The sequence below is a fragment of the Haplochromis burtoni genome, unplaced genomic scaffold (genome assembly GCF_018398535.1).
Source record: "Haplochromis burtoni strain Fernald_Lab_line unplaced genomic scaffold, NCSU_Asbu1 Contig_28, whole genome shotgun sequence".
Lineage (NCBI taxonomy): Eukaryota > Metazoa > Chordata > Actinopteri > Cichliformes > Cichlidae > Haplochromis > Haplochromis burtoni.
Window position 1 is genome coordinate 519,778 of NW_024582389.1, and position 15,550 is coordinate 535,327.

A 15,550-nucleotide genomic window follows, 5' to 3' on the forward strand; every position below is an offset into this window, starting at 1 on the left:
CGGGAATCACCGAGAACAAAATTGAATTCTGATTTTTATCAAAACATTTTACAGAAGAGTGTCGGGACAGCCCACCATGACCTGAAGCTTAGAGGACGGTGGCTGTTGCCCTCTGGTATATGCAACAAGTTCATGAAAACAAGCAAAGAAAAGATTTAAAATAATGTTTTTATCCAAGTGGTGACTAGATTGGAAGCATAAAACCTGAGATGAAGGCAGTTCCTACTGAAGGAGGTTGTGAAAGTTACTAAAGTAAAGACTTCCCCTGCTTTTTTTCAGTTTATACTGTGAATGATTACTCATTCTGTTCATGAAAACTACACTTGTACTGTATGTGAGTCATAGTTTGGTCAGACTGTTGTTGCCTGTAATTGAGTATTATATGAAAATACTTACTTTGGCACCTTTTTTGGATTGATACAGAGCTGCTGATATTTCTTTATTGCAGCTCTAATATACACACAAATATAACACATTTATTAGGGTGTAACATTAGCATGTGCTATTTCAACAGCATAGTAGTATCACATAAGATGACTCACATAAATTTGTGTGCAAACTTCAGCTTTGAGCACCTTGGCACTGAGAATTTCACATAGCGTGCTCTGCTTATTGTAGCATTAATTATTCATCTACGAGTTGATTTTCATGCCATGTTTCCATGTGAGCACTGCAGCTCGGAGCCTTATATTATCTGCTGTAGTTTTTGTTTCATGATGAATATTTGCTATCAGTCAAGAAAATCCCTTTTGCTTAATAATGATATAAAGAATAAATGTCACAACATGGATGTGGATGCAGTGAACAAACAGCATCACATTACATGCAGGCCTTTCTTCTTTTACACTACATTAAAAAAAATCAATAAAAATACTGATTTTGCTACTTTGTCACAGCTTTAGTGTCCTGCTGTTGTCCTGAGCTGTGAAGGGGCGATAGTGTCTGGGTGTTTGAGGGTCATCTGTGGTAATAACAAGCCTTGTGATGAGGCCCATTTGAAGTGCTAATCATCTCATTTCGAAAGCAGCGTGCACCTTTATATGCACACTCCTTTGATCATATGTGATTGTTGATGGTCACTCTGAAGTCATTTTGTCCCTCTTGATAGCTGCAGATTCACTTGCAGGTTAAAACTCAGCATGAGCAGAAAGAAAGAGTTGTATTTGATAACAAGCTGAATGGCTCACGTGCCCATAGAAATGACAAGTGCAAAAGGAGCAATGCTCACGTGTCGGTGGTGATGTATTATTACCCATGTATAACTCAACTATCCAACATGAATATTAAGCCCAGCACATGCATATGCATGGAGAGGAACTTATGCTGTTGACTGTGGGACAGAAATTATCGTTGCTGCCTCCAGGCAAAGCCAGAGTCGAGAACTGGGACCTTTCCTTATTGGCTTTGCTTGACATCGAAACTGGCAGTTGTGTTTTTTTCAATGCAGTGTTCTGCACACTGAATGTGACTGACAAGTTGTTTTTGCTCTACAAAACACATCAATATAGATACTGCACGGAAAACAATGATTACCATAGTAATTTAAGCATTTAATAGCTTGTTTAGTTTAAGAACGCTGCAACTCTGTCATGCACATGTCTCAAAACTTAGACCAAAGGCAACAATAACAGGAGCAAAAAAAAAAAAAAGAAGAAGAAAACAATTATAATCACAACAGTCAGTTTTCTGTCTGTGTGAAAGAGAAACTACAAGCACTGCCAAGTTCAAACTGCCAATTTGGATGACCGAGGAAGAGCAGCGGTGAGCCAATAGGCTTTGTCCCCAGCTAGGCAGACCTGTTGGTGCACCTGCTGATTCCCAGGCCTCCTTGCCAGGCTTTGACTACAGTGAAACCAACCTGAGTGAAACTGGCTCAGTGCCAGAGGAAGAGCTGGTTGACTACTGTTGACACAATCGCTAAAAGCAGGGGATCCTGGAAGGCGGACCAGCCCTCACTGACAGGACGAGAAAAAAAAAAAAGATGACTAACCATGAGAAGAGAGAAGAGGGCGGAGAAGAAGAAGGGTACAGTTCAATGATCTCCTGGGAACCTGGAACCTGTCCGGCATGGCCTTGACGATTGCTCAATCAATACTACACAACCTCTTAAGTGTTTCTGTTTGCATCATAGGCGAGCGGATGAAACTTCTGACATGTTTTTTGTGTTATGGTGAAGGACTTTGCAGAACATTTTTCACTTTTAATGACTGACTGGAAAGCAATCATAGCTTTTTGAAGAAGAAAAGAAAGAAAGAACGAGTGATAAATAACACTGGATGAGATAAGGAGTCTCACGGCCTGCCTCGACTGAGGTCTGCTACCCTTCAAGATGTTAAAACCCATAGTGCTTCTGACCTACAGCTGCCCTTACACACACACACACGCACACACACACGCACACACACACACTCTCACACACACACTCTCCCATCACAATGCCTTCTAATGTTCCTATTCAGTCTCACGCCTTCCTTTTGTGTCTCATCTTCAGTGCATAACACGATTCTCATTATTACACGCAAGCGTTAGAGCACAGATCCTCCAGCGACGACTCTATGGGCTCCTCAGTCTTACAAATATCACAGACGTATCAAAATCTAAGGAATAAAATAATTAACAATTACTGAACGACATGAGGCAAAGCATGCAGCTTTGAAACGGCAACAGCAAGATCTACTGCAGACATCTGAATAAAATAATTTAAAAATGTGCTGTACTTGACAAAATCTGATACTGGACAAAAAGAAGGAAAAACCTTGGTGGATATTAAGATAACCCTCACAATAGTGAGATTAGTCATACTGCAAACAGGCTTTTCTGGGCTTTCCATTCACTTTTCAACTTCTGCTTCTTCCTGCTGACTTTCTATTTGGATCGTAATCACTGTGCAGTAATTCTTACTTTAACTGCTATAAAGAATACACTTGTGAATATGTCCATCTTAAAAAAAATTATCTGTCATTTATCTAATAGATTCGATGACTCAAAGAGGACTGATTAATATCTAGGCCACTGCATATCAGTACATTTCCTTTCCATTAGCTATTCTACAAGTTAAGTGTCACAGATCTTTGATATTACAGTGCCAGTATATAATGATGTATTTCAGAAGGCTTTATGTATTTCTCGTTCACGAGGTGTGATCACAAAGCAGTGTCTGAAGACACAGGCAGTGTCAAAATCTGCTTCAAACTGACCCAAAGGTTCATACGAAGGGTAACCGCCAGGCCATGAGAGCTGGGTGTCCTGTTACAACCAATTTTTATTCAAAAACAGCAGGAGCTCCAAAACAGCCCCACAGGTGAGGTGCACGAGCGGGAGCTCACTTGTCGTTATTTCAACATTCATCAGGGTAAGGATGTCAGCACAAACGTCTTACATTAACATCCTGAAGTGCGTGAGGGAGAACATTCCGGAAACCATCTGAACTCACTTCTAAAAACCACTTTCTCAAGAACATTGAGACCCAAATTTGGATTTGTATAGATAAACAAATTCTCATTCATAGTTTCTTACTGTTAGTTTCTGACTCACCTTTGCAGCTTATATAAAAATGATGTCGTCTAAATGCAACAGGCCATGAAAAGCTATAAAGCTACATTCTCTGATTTTAAAAAGGTTATATCTCTTGCAAGTTTTTATTAAACTGTGATCATGTGTAACGCCTGTTTTATTCATTTTTGCATGTCTTTGTACACAGGTGTCTCTCAAAAAAGAGATCTCAATCTCAATGAAAACACCTGTTTAAATAAAGGATTTAATAATAATATCTGTAGTTTGTGTCAGCTTGCAATCGCAATAGCACAGGAGGGATTTTGTATTGGGTTTGTCTTTTTTTCCTTTTTTGTTAGTCATATCAACGCAATCTTTGTTGACCGACAGATTTGCCTGCAATTTGATCCACTTCCTGAAAATGAAAATCATGTTTTATTGATTGCAGTTTTGACACACTGGAGAAGATTCAGAGCCCAGAAGCACACAAGTACAAATACTGAAAATGGTAAAGATGTGCACAAGATCCTAGATCTCTTTTTTCAGATAAAGGGGTAGTTAGGCAGGCAGGTAGGTAGGCAGAAACTTTATTGGTCCCACAAGGGAAATGATCATGTTACAGCACCTTAATAAAGAAAACAAACAATACAGTCTTAAAATAAATAAACAACATGGTTGAAGTAAAAGTGCCATGTGCGCACACTGAAGGTTTTAGACTGTGATATAGTGATATAATCAAATATCGTAGCGTAAGACTGAGACTGTAAGAACCTTAAATGTGGGATTGGTCACACCTGTATCAGGTAAGGCTTTTGAGGTTTATGGACCAGTCGTCCCAATGTTTTGATCACACTTCTTATTAGGTGCCAATTTCTGGCAGTATCTCTCGCCATGCTAATATAAATGCTCTGCTATGTTTTCCAGCAGCTGCTGCCCTTAGCTGCTGTTTGAAGCTGGGCAGGTAGCATGCAGTCACCTTTTAGAGTCTTTAGCGCCATACATAATATTAAACTGTGGGAGGTGAAAATAGTGAACACTGATTTGGATGATAAAGCTTTGTGTTTGTCACTGAAAAGCACCCACACAGTACAAGATCATCATTTAAACCATTGCTCATATGGAATTATTTGTAAGAGCAGCTTTAATCTTTCTATGGACCTCTGTGACTGTTGTCAGTGGTCATGGCTAACACCAGCTGGTTACTGAGAGTTCATGTGTGAAAGCGCTGTCACGCTGTCAGATTGCAAAACACCAGCTCCCTTCTGTGACCTCTCCACTGCATGAGGTCAGTAGGCCAAGAGTGAGATGTCCCGTGCTTCCCTATCAATAACAGACGTTCAAACAGAACCCTGACAGATTTCCACATGACGGACTGCCCACTGACTAATGGCAAACAGATTTCTGAAGTATTGGGGTGAACGCGTTTTCATATGCTCTCGCTCACTGCTCTGAACAAAGGCACTTCTCATGCTTTCCTCTGTCATGTTCACCCTCAGTTTGCTCGGCGACACTCTGTCCACATTTATTTTTCTGCAGCTTGGGCTTAAAAACGAGTACAAGAGATTCCTTTCAGACAAAAGCATGCTTTAAAGTCTGTAATCAATGTTCTGTGCTCCACCGCCAGTGTTTATTCTCAATCAGTGCATTTGATTCAGTCATTCTCCCCCGAATGTCACTCTCCTGTGTCATTTTGGAAAAAGGCCTAATCAAGACGTGGCAATCAGTCACAGCATGGCACTGCCAGTACCCATTAACAGTCATGTGGATTGCATTGGAACTGATCGAGCCGATGCACAGCTGGAGCCCAGAGGTTGTTTATCATATGTTTGGGCTGAGGGTGGTTCAGGAAAACTACCCGGTGTGATCCTGGGGACCTTTCGGGCACCCTGCAGAGAGCAGTGCTTCGGCTTTTTACAAAGTTTTCCTTCGCATCACACCACATAAACAACTGTGAATTGCAAATGCAGACTACTTTTAAAAAAATATATACATAACACAGAAGATAGATGAGCTTCACTTCATTTATTGGCATCACATCACTCCATGTAAAGGACACACAGCTTTAGAGCAGAAGGTGGTTAAGATTAATGGTGATTTGGTAATGATACAAAATATAACAAATCTGTAGAGTACATTAATCCTGTTAAAACTTGTGCCTCGTGTGATATTTCATAAACATACGCGCGATGATAAGACCTGTTTTTAACAAACAGAACAGTTTAAACATTTAGTTGACTTCCACGAGAAGCATAACAAAATATACAAAAGTTTACACCCACCAGATAACAAAACACTGGAGTGCAAATGTAAGTTGTTTTCATTCTTACACATTTGTCACAGGTACAAGCTTGTTTTTTTAAAGTGTATTTACCTTACACTTGCATTCACACATAGGCTGTTTAGCAACCCCTAACTGTACACACGGGAGGATTTAAGCAGCGTATTGAGCCAACAAAACAAAGAAGAGGCAAATAAGAAAGCCGGGATGAAGATGGTTGGTGGTAGGAAGTCGGGATCCCTGCAGTGCTAGCTTTCACAGATGCAGATTGATGAGGAGAGGGGAATAAAAAGCCAAAGGTCACTGGTCTCTTGCAACCTTTTACCTTAAGACGAGGAGATTCACAAACAAAATCTCCCTCTGTGTTTTCTTTATCAATTGTGAATCAGGAAATAAACACCGGCTTGATTAGAAGTGTCAGCTGACCTTAAATGGGGAGGACAGAAAATAGCAACAGAAAAACCAGCCTGGGGAGATTTGCACGCAGGTAAGAATGCGGCAGCTCACACAGCAAGGTGAACTCACAGCTGCTTCATATAAATCGCTGGTGCAGTCAGGCAGTGGGAACACAGCAGCTAAGTGGCTAACGCCCATCTGCTCAAACACAGACCCGACACTTTCCGTTTCTCTATCTCTCTCACAAGCCTACATTAAAAGGCAGAGCACCATGCAAATTCACAGCTTTACATGAAGACCTGGTCTTTTCTCTTTTCTCTCCCTGTGCCTGCCCGAGCTTGATCTCTTCATCTCCCCACACTGAAGTGTCAGCTCACACCGTCCTATCCTCTCAAGGGGGCGCAGGCTATGTGAACCAAATCAAACATGTAAATGTAATGTAAACAATACTGTTGTCCCGGGTCAATGTGAGAACGACCCAGAATCCTCTCTGTAGTCACTGCTGATGTTAGCTCAGTGCTCTCAAGCGTGTCTTTTGTTTCCCCATTTGGCATCCCACTGAAAATAAGCCAAATCATTTAAAAAAAAGGAAACAGTGCTATGTGGCCACATACTGAATATGTGATCGAAGTGAAAGTAGGAGAATCAAATAAATAACAAGGTTCTGTCCACAACCCACAGGGTCGACAATCACAAGGAGTTCAGATGAAGCAGAAGAACTTCTTCCAGCTACACCTGGAGAACGCTTTGGTTCGCCTGTCAGAAAACCTCCTCTTCTTGGTTTTACGCGTTTTGTTCTTTATGGCAGCGAAGATGGCGGAGTCAAAGGCCTCCTTTAAGTTCTTCTGCGTGAGCGACGAGCACTCTATGTACTCCGTGGCTCTGATCTTCTCCGCCATGCTCCGGGCCCGGGAGCTCAGAACCGGCTTGACGTTGGATCGGTCCAGGTTGATGAGGACGTTTACGTCCAGCAGCAGGTCGGACTGAGTCCCTATGAGAATGATGGGAGCAGTCGGGTTGTTAGAACGGATCTCTGGTACCCACTTCTTGGTGATGTTGTGAAACGAGGTGGGGTTGACCATGCTGAAGCACAGGAGGAAGACATCCGTGTGGGCATAGGACATAGCGCGGAATTCGTCAAACTCCTCCTGTGTGGAGACAGAGCGAGGGTTAATGCCGATCAGTGAGCACCAAGTCTGAGTCACTAAATAAAGATACGCCATTAACATTCAGCTTGAAATCCTGTCAGTGAGTCACACAGTGGGTTAAGCAAGGATGTGACGGTCTGTACTTTCATAGCTCATATCATTAAATTCAAAAGGGTGTCTCATCAGTGGATAATTTGGTATTTTGTGTCAGCCTTAAATGAAACTCTTGATTCAAGTGTAAAGGCATCCATACCTGGCCAGCAGTGTCCACAAGCTGAACTTTGACAGGAGATCCGTCAATTTGGACCTGACCTGTTAAAAACCACATCAGTCAGTCAATTTACAGTAAACACAGTAACCAATTCAAACATCAGAACATGCAGCTCGTGCACTCTGGTGCCATTCCACTTCCAACATAACTTGCCACTCAATGTAAATCTGTGCTGTCATTAAAAACTAAAAATCATCACTCACCGGAGAAGACATCAAAGCCCGTCTGCTTGTACTCTGTCGGATATCCGTTGGAGGTGTAGCTGATGATCATGCTGGTCTTCCCGACGGCTCCGTCTCCGACCAGCATACAGCTGATGACAGCGGGATCGAGCTCATCCTCCCGGGTCAGCCCGCACGCAGATGGGACTCGGGACTCGTGGTAAAAGTAATCCATGTGAGGTGGCATGTCGAGCCGAACATTAAACCTCTGAATGCAAACTCTTCTCCGTCCCGGTCGCAGCGACACTAGATACCGTAGGTTGCCTCTCTCTCTGACACATACCACCAGACTGACTGTAGACTGAGGAGCAACATGTGCGGGGTGGGACGTATTTAGGGCAACTACTGTGCTCAGACAGGTTGTGATTTGCATAGACACGCCCACTGACAGAAGAATAACAACAGCTTTCTCTCAGCTTTTCTCTCTATTAGCTAGATATATAGATTAGCTTGTTTTAATAAAGCCCATATATATTAGACATTCATTGTGGAGAAAATATTATATAGAAATTCTTTGCCGTCTGTAACTTAAAAATGAAAAGTATCCGATACTTGAACAACATGTAAATGACAAAAGCGCTCAGGATTTATTTATATTTTTTCTAAGCGTCTAAATACAATCACTTTTGGACGAACTACGCTCCCTGGTGTTTACAAGATAGCATTGCATTCAAAGTGGTCACATGATTCCATGTGTCACCTGATTATCACGGTCTACCCTGCGTTCTGTACGCGGAAGCTAAGTTAGCTGGTGTGACAAAACGAATGATTGAAATTTCCTCTCTTCGTGTGTTAATGCTGCAGAATAAACGCGTCTGTTGTGCTTTTTTGTTTCTTAACTTAGACACACGCGGAGAAAGGAAATACGTTACTGCAGCTTTAACGGGTAAATTTGTGCTAGCTGGCTAGCTACCTGCTAGCAGGTTTTCTTTCCCACCCCATGTTGCTTTAGGGTTGGCTCCTGTCCTGTATTGTTAATCCATTCAATAAGTGAGCTGAGGCACTTTTAACCATGGCTTCAATTCTCGATGAGTACGAGGATTCTCAAAACATCCGGCAAAGTGCGCAGCAGCACAGCCGCCTGTCAAGCACCAACATCGGGATAACCCATTCTGGTAGGTCGCCCTCTTCGTTTTTTTAAAGCTCCTTGCTAAGATGCAGTGGGGAATATTTGGCTGATACAGACATTTATATTCTCAACGTTAGGCTTTGTCAACGCGAGGCTTGAAGAAGAGAAGCCGATATTCAACAAGCAGAGGATTGATTTCACCCCACCTGAGAAGATAAATCATCTGGCTGTCTGCAACAATCAGCTGTGCATGAGTCTGGGAAAGGACACCCTGCTAAGGCAAATAGCACAATGACATGCAGTTCAAACGCTCACTGCTGTTTGTATGGCTTTGATTAGTTTCATTAGGTTTTGTTATTTTGTTTTGTAATTTACCGTCATTAACCCATTTTGTAAAAACATGGAGGTGCAGTTTAAAATGTAAATCAAAAATGTTTTGGATCAGGGACGTGTTTACCACACTGCTGTATTATCTTTCATTTAAACAACGGTCTGCCAGTGTGGGAGAGGAGCTGATGCTGTTGGGAAATCAAAAACGTTTTCCCATCTGTGCTCGGCATTGAATTTCATCTGCTTACAGCAGCTCATGGACTTCTCGTTTGAAAAGTGTTTTTAATCTCCCACACACTGTCACTACACAGCTATGCCCGTGGAATATGTGAACAATGACGTTTGGCATGCTTAGCATTGTCTTCCTGAAAGAAGTAAGGCCTAAGTTTAGAAGATACTGTATGGTTAATATGTTGGACCCTAAACTGAATGTCTCTCTGCAACAGCCCAGAGATAGACTGGTCACCTGTCCAAAGTGTGCTCCATCATTTGCCCTGTGACAGCCAGAATAGGCCCCAGTCCGATCACAACTGTGAATTGGATATGCAGAAGAAAATAGATGGATAGAGCATTTCTGTTTTTTTCAGACCTCAAATTCACAATGGGCACAATCTTCCTAGTTTTAAACGTTTGTCAGGTTGTGTTTACGCTTGCTTTAGTTTAGCTGTATTCTGTTTTTATTCACATTTTTACACAGCGTTCTAACTTTGTTGTTAAGACAGTTGTATTATTCAGCACATCTGTTTCAAGATATTTTGTTCTTTTGTGTAGGATTGACTTAGCAAAACCAGATCAACCAAACCAGACTGAATTAGGAAGGAAAGATGACAGTAAAGTGCACAGACTGTTCTTGGACCCAACAGGTGAGATAAACCATAATAGTTTTCAAAATATTGTTTATACATTATAAATGGACTGCTAATTACTATCGAACATTCTGCAAGACAGTGCTATGTTATGTTGTTATAGATTATGCAGATATTATATATTGTTGTATAATTGGAGAAATAATTGATTTTGATTTGTCATTGTGTATTTTGAGGTGATTCAGCATTCATACATAAGTGCTGTAATATTAGCAGCCACAAACCTCCATGCACAGCAAGTCTGAACTTGAATAAAGACAACAGTTTCATATGATAAAACAATTAGACAAAAATGTCTGGCAGTGCATCAATCTATAAATCATCATCATATATAAATGCTATGTCACAGTTATGACTGCTTAACAACAGCTATAACCTCCTCCATATTTTCCGTTACAGGCTCCCATCTGCTGATCAGCTTGAACACCAGTGAGTGTCTGTACCTCAACAGGAACACCCAGAAGGTGCGCAGTTTGTCCCGCTGGAGAGGCCACCTCATCGAGAGTGTGGGCTGGAACAAGCTGCTGGGCAACGAGACCAGCACAGGACCTATCCTGGTTGGCACGAGTCAAGGCATCATTTTTGAGGCAGAGATCTCTGCGAATGAGGGCAGCTTGTTTAACACCAATCCAGATCAATACTTTAGACAGGTGAGAAAGTGATTACGTCTGCTATTTAGCACATGATAGCCACATCTGCTTTGTAAGTTTTAACTGTTCAAACTGTATTATAAGCATATACATTTAATGCACTTGTGGAAACAGAAGAAAATCCTGATGTAGTTCATTTCTTCCTCTTGATATAATTGATAACATCCTGATGTAGGTCCACTCTGTGGAGGAGGATGGCAAACCTGCTCCAGTCTGCTGTTTGGAGGTCGAGCGGGGCCTGGAGAACAAGTACTTTATCATAGCTACCACACGCAAACGCCTGTTCCAGTTTGTGGGTAAGGTAGCCGAGGGGTCGGAGCAGCAAGGCTTCAGTTCCATCTTCAATCAAAATCAGGACTTGCTGCCCAGTTTCCAGGAGTTCCCAGTCAATATGGGACACAGCGAGATCACCTTCTACACCCCTAAGCTGCGAACGTCCCCCAAGGCGTTCGCCTGGATGATGGGTAATGGAGTTCTTTATGGTCAGCTTGACTACGTCAGGCCTGATTCCCTGCTGAGTGATGTGCAGGTAAATGTCAGTCAGCGTGTGTGAAAACTTTTTAACATTTTTCTTAGTAATATCTCATCCTTGCTGTCTTTATGTGTCATATACTATCTCCACATCTCCTCTTTCACAAACAGGTGTGGGAATACACTCCAGACATTGACCTTAATCAAAACAAGCCTATCTCCATTGTGCTGACACAGTTCCACTTCCTGCTCTTGCTTCATGACCGAGTTAAGGCCATCTGCACTCTGAACGGGCAAGTGGTTTACGAGGACTTGTTCCCAGATAAATTTGGCAGCCTCAAGAAAATGATCAAAGACCCAGTTGGCGGGTTGGTGTGGATCTACACTGAGCGGGCAGTTTTTCGATATCACATCCAGCGGGAGTCCAGGGATGTCTGGCAGATGTACATGAGCATGAATAAATTTGATCTGGCCAAGGAGTACTGTCGCGATCGGCCTGAGTGTATGGACATGGTGCTGGCAAAGGAAGCTGAGCACTGTTTCCAGAATAAACGCTATCTGGAGAGCGCCATGTGCTATGCACAAACACAGAACTATTTTGAAGAGATTGCTCTCAAGTTCATAGAAGCCAAACAAGAGGAGGCCTTAAAGGAGTTCTTACTGAAGAAACTAAACAATCTCAAACCCAGTGAGAGAACTCAGATCACCTTGTTGGTCACCTGGTTAGCTGAGCTCTACTTGAATCGCCTCGGCCAGCTGGAGAGTGACGGCAACAGCGTCATTTTCAAAGAAACCCGTGACGAGTTTCGTAAGTTCCTTGGCAGCTCCAAGCACAGAGACTGCCTGTACAACAACCGCTCCACCATCTACGACCTGCTGGCCAGCCACGGCAACGTGGACGACATGGTTTACTTCTCAGTCGTCATGCAGGACTACGAGAGAGTGATATCCCACTACTGCCAGCACGACGAGTACAGTGCTGCTCTGGATGTGCTCTCCAAGCACTGTGACGAAAAGCTTTTTTACAAGTTCTCCCCGGTGCTCATGCAGCACATTCCCAAAAACGTGGTGGACGCGTGGATTCAGATGGGCAAGAGGCTGGACCCAAAGAAGCTCATCCCAGCTCTGATGAACTACAGCCAGATGGGCAGCACGCAGCAGATCAATGAGACCATCCGCTACATGGAGTTCTGCGTTTATGAGCTGATGGTAACAGAGGAGGCCATCCATAACTACTTGCTGTCGCTTTATGCAAAGTACAAACCAGACTCTCTGCTGTGGTATCTAGAGCAGGCAGGCACACACGCCTCAGAGATCCACTACGACCTCAAGTATGCTCTCAGGCTGTGTGCGGAGCATGGCTACAGGCAGGCCTGTGTGCTGGTTTATAGGATTATGGAACTGTATGAGGAGGCAGTGGATCTTGCTTTAGAAGTAAGTAATGTATATTAATGGATCAGCAGTGCTTGTAAAGAAGTGGTGAACATATGTAAATCCTTGAAATGTTGTGTCACTTTTTTTCTTTTTTCCAGATTATCAAAATTATAGACAGCAGTTGGCGATTTCAATTGTTGCACTGTTTTTTGTCGTTTTTTTAATTGTCCGCAGGTAGACGTGGACTTGGCCAAGTCCTGCGCTGACCTCCCAGAGGATGATGAGGAGTTGAGGAAAAAGCTTTGGCTGAAAATCGCCAAGCATGTGGTGCAGAAGGAAGAAGATGTTAAGAAAGCCATGAACTGTCTGTCCAGCTGCAACCTGCTCAAAATTGAAGACATCCTTCCTTTCTTTCCAGACTTTGTCACCATCGACCACTTTAAGGTCTGTAATAAGTAGGATGTTCTTTCCTGTCTTTTTTTTTTCCCTCAGTGTGTGTGTTTTTACAGTAAATTGAGCGGTCGGGTGAGACCTGATCTCAGTAATCACATTCTGTGTATTCATAAGTAGAATCTTTAAGCAGTGGGCAAGGTTTTAGGCACTTTTTTCTTTCTATTTGTAGTAGGTGATGAATATCCAGATTGGGTGATACTGGCTGGCATCTGCATTCACAAAGACACAAAATAGTGTACTATTTCAAATGAAGGTTCTTAATGCTCTGTTCATCATGGTTTCTCAGGAGGCCATCTGCCTTTCGCTGGAGGAGTACAACCAGCACATTGAAGAGCTGAAGCAGGAAATGGAAGAGGCCACAGAGAGCGCAAAACGTATTAGGGAAGACATACAGGAAATGAGGAACAAGTATGGTGTAGTGGATTCCCAAGAAAAGTGTGCTGCTTGTGACTTCCCATTGCTCAACAGGCCCTTCTATCTGTTCCTCTGTGGGCACATGTTCCACAATGACTGCCTGTTGCAGGTAACTTGCTGCACACAGGAATATTTCACTTTTTATTTGATTCAGTCAGTAATCAATCTGAATATGTCCTCTGACCTTTTTTTTTCTCCTTCTACGTTTTTTTTAGGAAGTGACTCCTCATTTGTCGGCCTTCAAGCAGAATCGCCTGGAGGATCTTCATAAAAAGCTGGCAGCAACCATGCAATCATCCAAATCGCGCCACCGTCCAGCACCAAAGGATGAGGGTGACACATCAAGCTTGGGCAAGGCCACTGCGGGCACAAGCCGTGAGCAGATAAAATCAGACATTGATGACATCGTCGCATCCGAGTGCGTATACTGCGGCGAACTGATGATCAAATCTATCGACAAGCCTTTCATCGATCCGCAGAAATTTGAGGAGGAGAAATCCAGCTGGCTGTGAACAAAGACTTTTTTTCTCTTCGTTACAAACTCACTATCTGTCAGCGAAAGTGGATGATCCACAGGACAGACACATTAAGCGGAGACATGCCGATATCCTGTTGGTAGTGCCTACTGCTGAACACTTAATCAGCTTCTGTCCTCTAGAAACTGCACTTGTTTTGTTGTCAGTATTTGAAACTGAACATTTGCACTAGGAGTATGTAGTGAAGAACATAGAGAAGACATAAACCAACCTGATCTATGCTTGTGCTAGAGTTGTATACTGCATACATGTGCCTAAACCTCAGATTATATATAAGGATACAACTGCTTTACACTCATTTCTAGCTGTTAACTGCATTATGTTGTGTATTTGTTCGATTCAGTGAAAACACAAAATGCACTAACAAAATATCTGCCTGTCCTAAGCTCTGTCTCTTCTCTCCAATTAATGCATCTGTGTTCATCTAAACATTATATAACATATTGGCTGTTTTTGAGTTCAGCTATGGCACAGTACAGCTTCTCAGTTATGACAGATTTTGTTTTTTTGTTTTGTTTTTTGTTTTTTTTGTTGACTTGGCTTAAATGTAAAAAATATTTAACAAATCATTTTATGTTTACTGTGGAAAATGAAAAGCCCTGTGCTTCATCAAAGTTTCTCAAGACTGCAGTTGACTACTAACAGCCCAGTAAGTTAAAGGAAAATATGAAAAGAGCAGCATAAGTGAAAAAGATGCAACTGGGGATTTTGTGTAAACTGCATTTTAACAGGAAGATCTGAGTTTAAGTGATTGCAAATGCACGTGTCATTGTTGGGTTCGCTGCCTGCCAGTTTTTGGAAGTTTTTCTTTTCTTTTAAGTTACAATTATCAGGATCAAGATTTGAGAGGCTGACAACTGGTACTATAATCCAAACACAGATGACAGGAAGCTAATGTGCCTAGAGTGGTGGACTTGCCATGTTCAATAAACAGATGTGGAAGAATTTTCCTGTATATTTAATTTTATTGTTGCAAAAAACGAATTATTGTTTCTGTTAGTTTTAATTTCTCCGAAGTCTAATTCTTATTTTTATTTCAGTTTACAGAAATAATTGGTTTATAAGTAACTTCAATTCTTAGTTTTAATTATAACAACCTTGCTACCAACTCCATGAGCCTGTAGTCATTATATAATTCAGTCATTATCAGAGACTATAACTGGTAAGTTAGATTATAAAATATGTTTTTCGTTGTTTTTGTCCTCCGAGAATCTTAAGCCAATTACTTACTCACATTTTTTCAAAATTTTGTGACGGTGTCCACTTTACCTAAAACGGAGTTCCCTTCTAGTGACGTAAGACGTAGCTCGGTAATCTTCGCAGCCAGCAGACACGATCAATCAACATCGGAAATTCATCGATACATTTACGTTAGTTGCAAAGACACGTTCCAAACCCGAAGGCATGATAGCGCTGTCTCGTATTTTATTAGCGAAATATACAGGTGAAAATTTTGTCATGGTCATGTCCTAGGAGACGTGGATAGGTTGGCGTCCTTCTCTCTGGGATTGATTAAAATGCCTGCTCCTTGCTGTACCTTCGCCATGGCGTCGTGTCTCTGCTCTCTCAGTAACAGAAAGT

General features: G+C 42.1%; 2 protein-coding genes across 2 annotated transcripts; one reads left to right on the plus strand and one right to left on the minus strand.

Moving 5' to 3' along the window:
- Positions 1-5,851: 5,851 nt before the first annotated feature.
- On the minus strand, positions 5,852-8,128 carry rhov (ras homolog family member V). Its single transcript, XM_005917619.3, has 3 exons — positions 7,789-8,128; positions 7,568-7,626; positions 5,852-7,314 (listed from the first exon to the last, which is right to left on the minus strand). The coding sequence occupies exons 1-3, from the start codon at positions 7,991-7,993 to the stop codon at positions 6,868-6,870; spliced, it is 711 nt and encodes a 236-aa protein (XP_005917681.2). The 5' UTR covers positions 7,994-8,128; the 3' UTR covers positions 5,852-6,867.
- Positions 8,129-8,489: 361 nt separating this feature from the next.
- On the plus strand, positions 8,490-14,914 carry vps18 (VPS18 core subunit of CORVET and HOPS complexes). Its single transcript, XM_005917620.2, has 9 exons — positions 8,490-8,921; positions 9,013-9,154; positions 9,977-10,068; positions 10,471-10,721; positions 10,897-11,250; positions 11,364-12,626; positions 12,801-13,010; positions 13,306-13,542; positions 13,649-14,914. The coding sequence occupies exons 1-9, from the start codon at positions 8,819-8,821 to the stop codon at positions 13,943-13,945; spliced, it is 2,949 nt and encodes a 982-aa protein (XP_005917682.1). The 5' UTR covers positions 8,490-8,818; the 3' UTR covers positions 13,946-14,914.
- Positions 14,915-15,550: the final 636 nt, after the last annotated feature.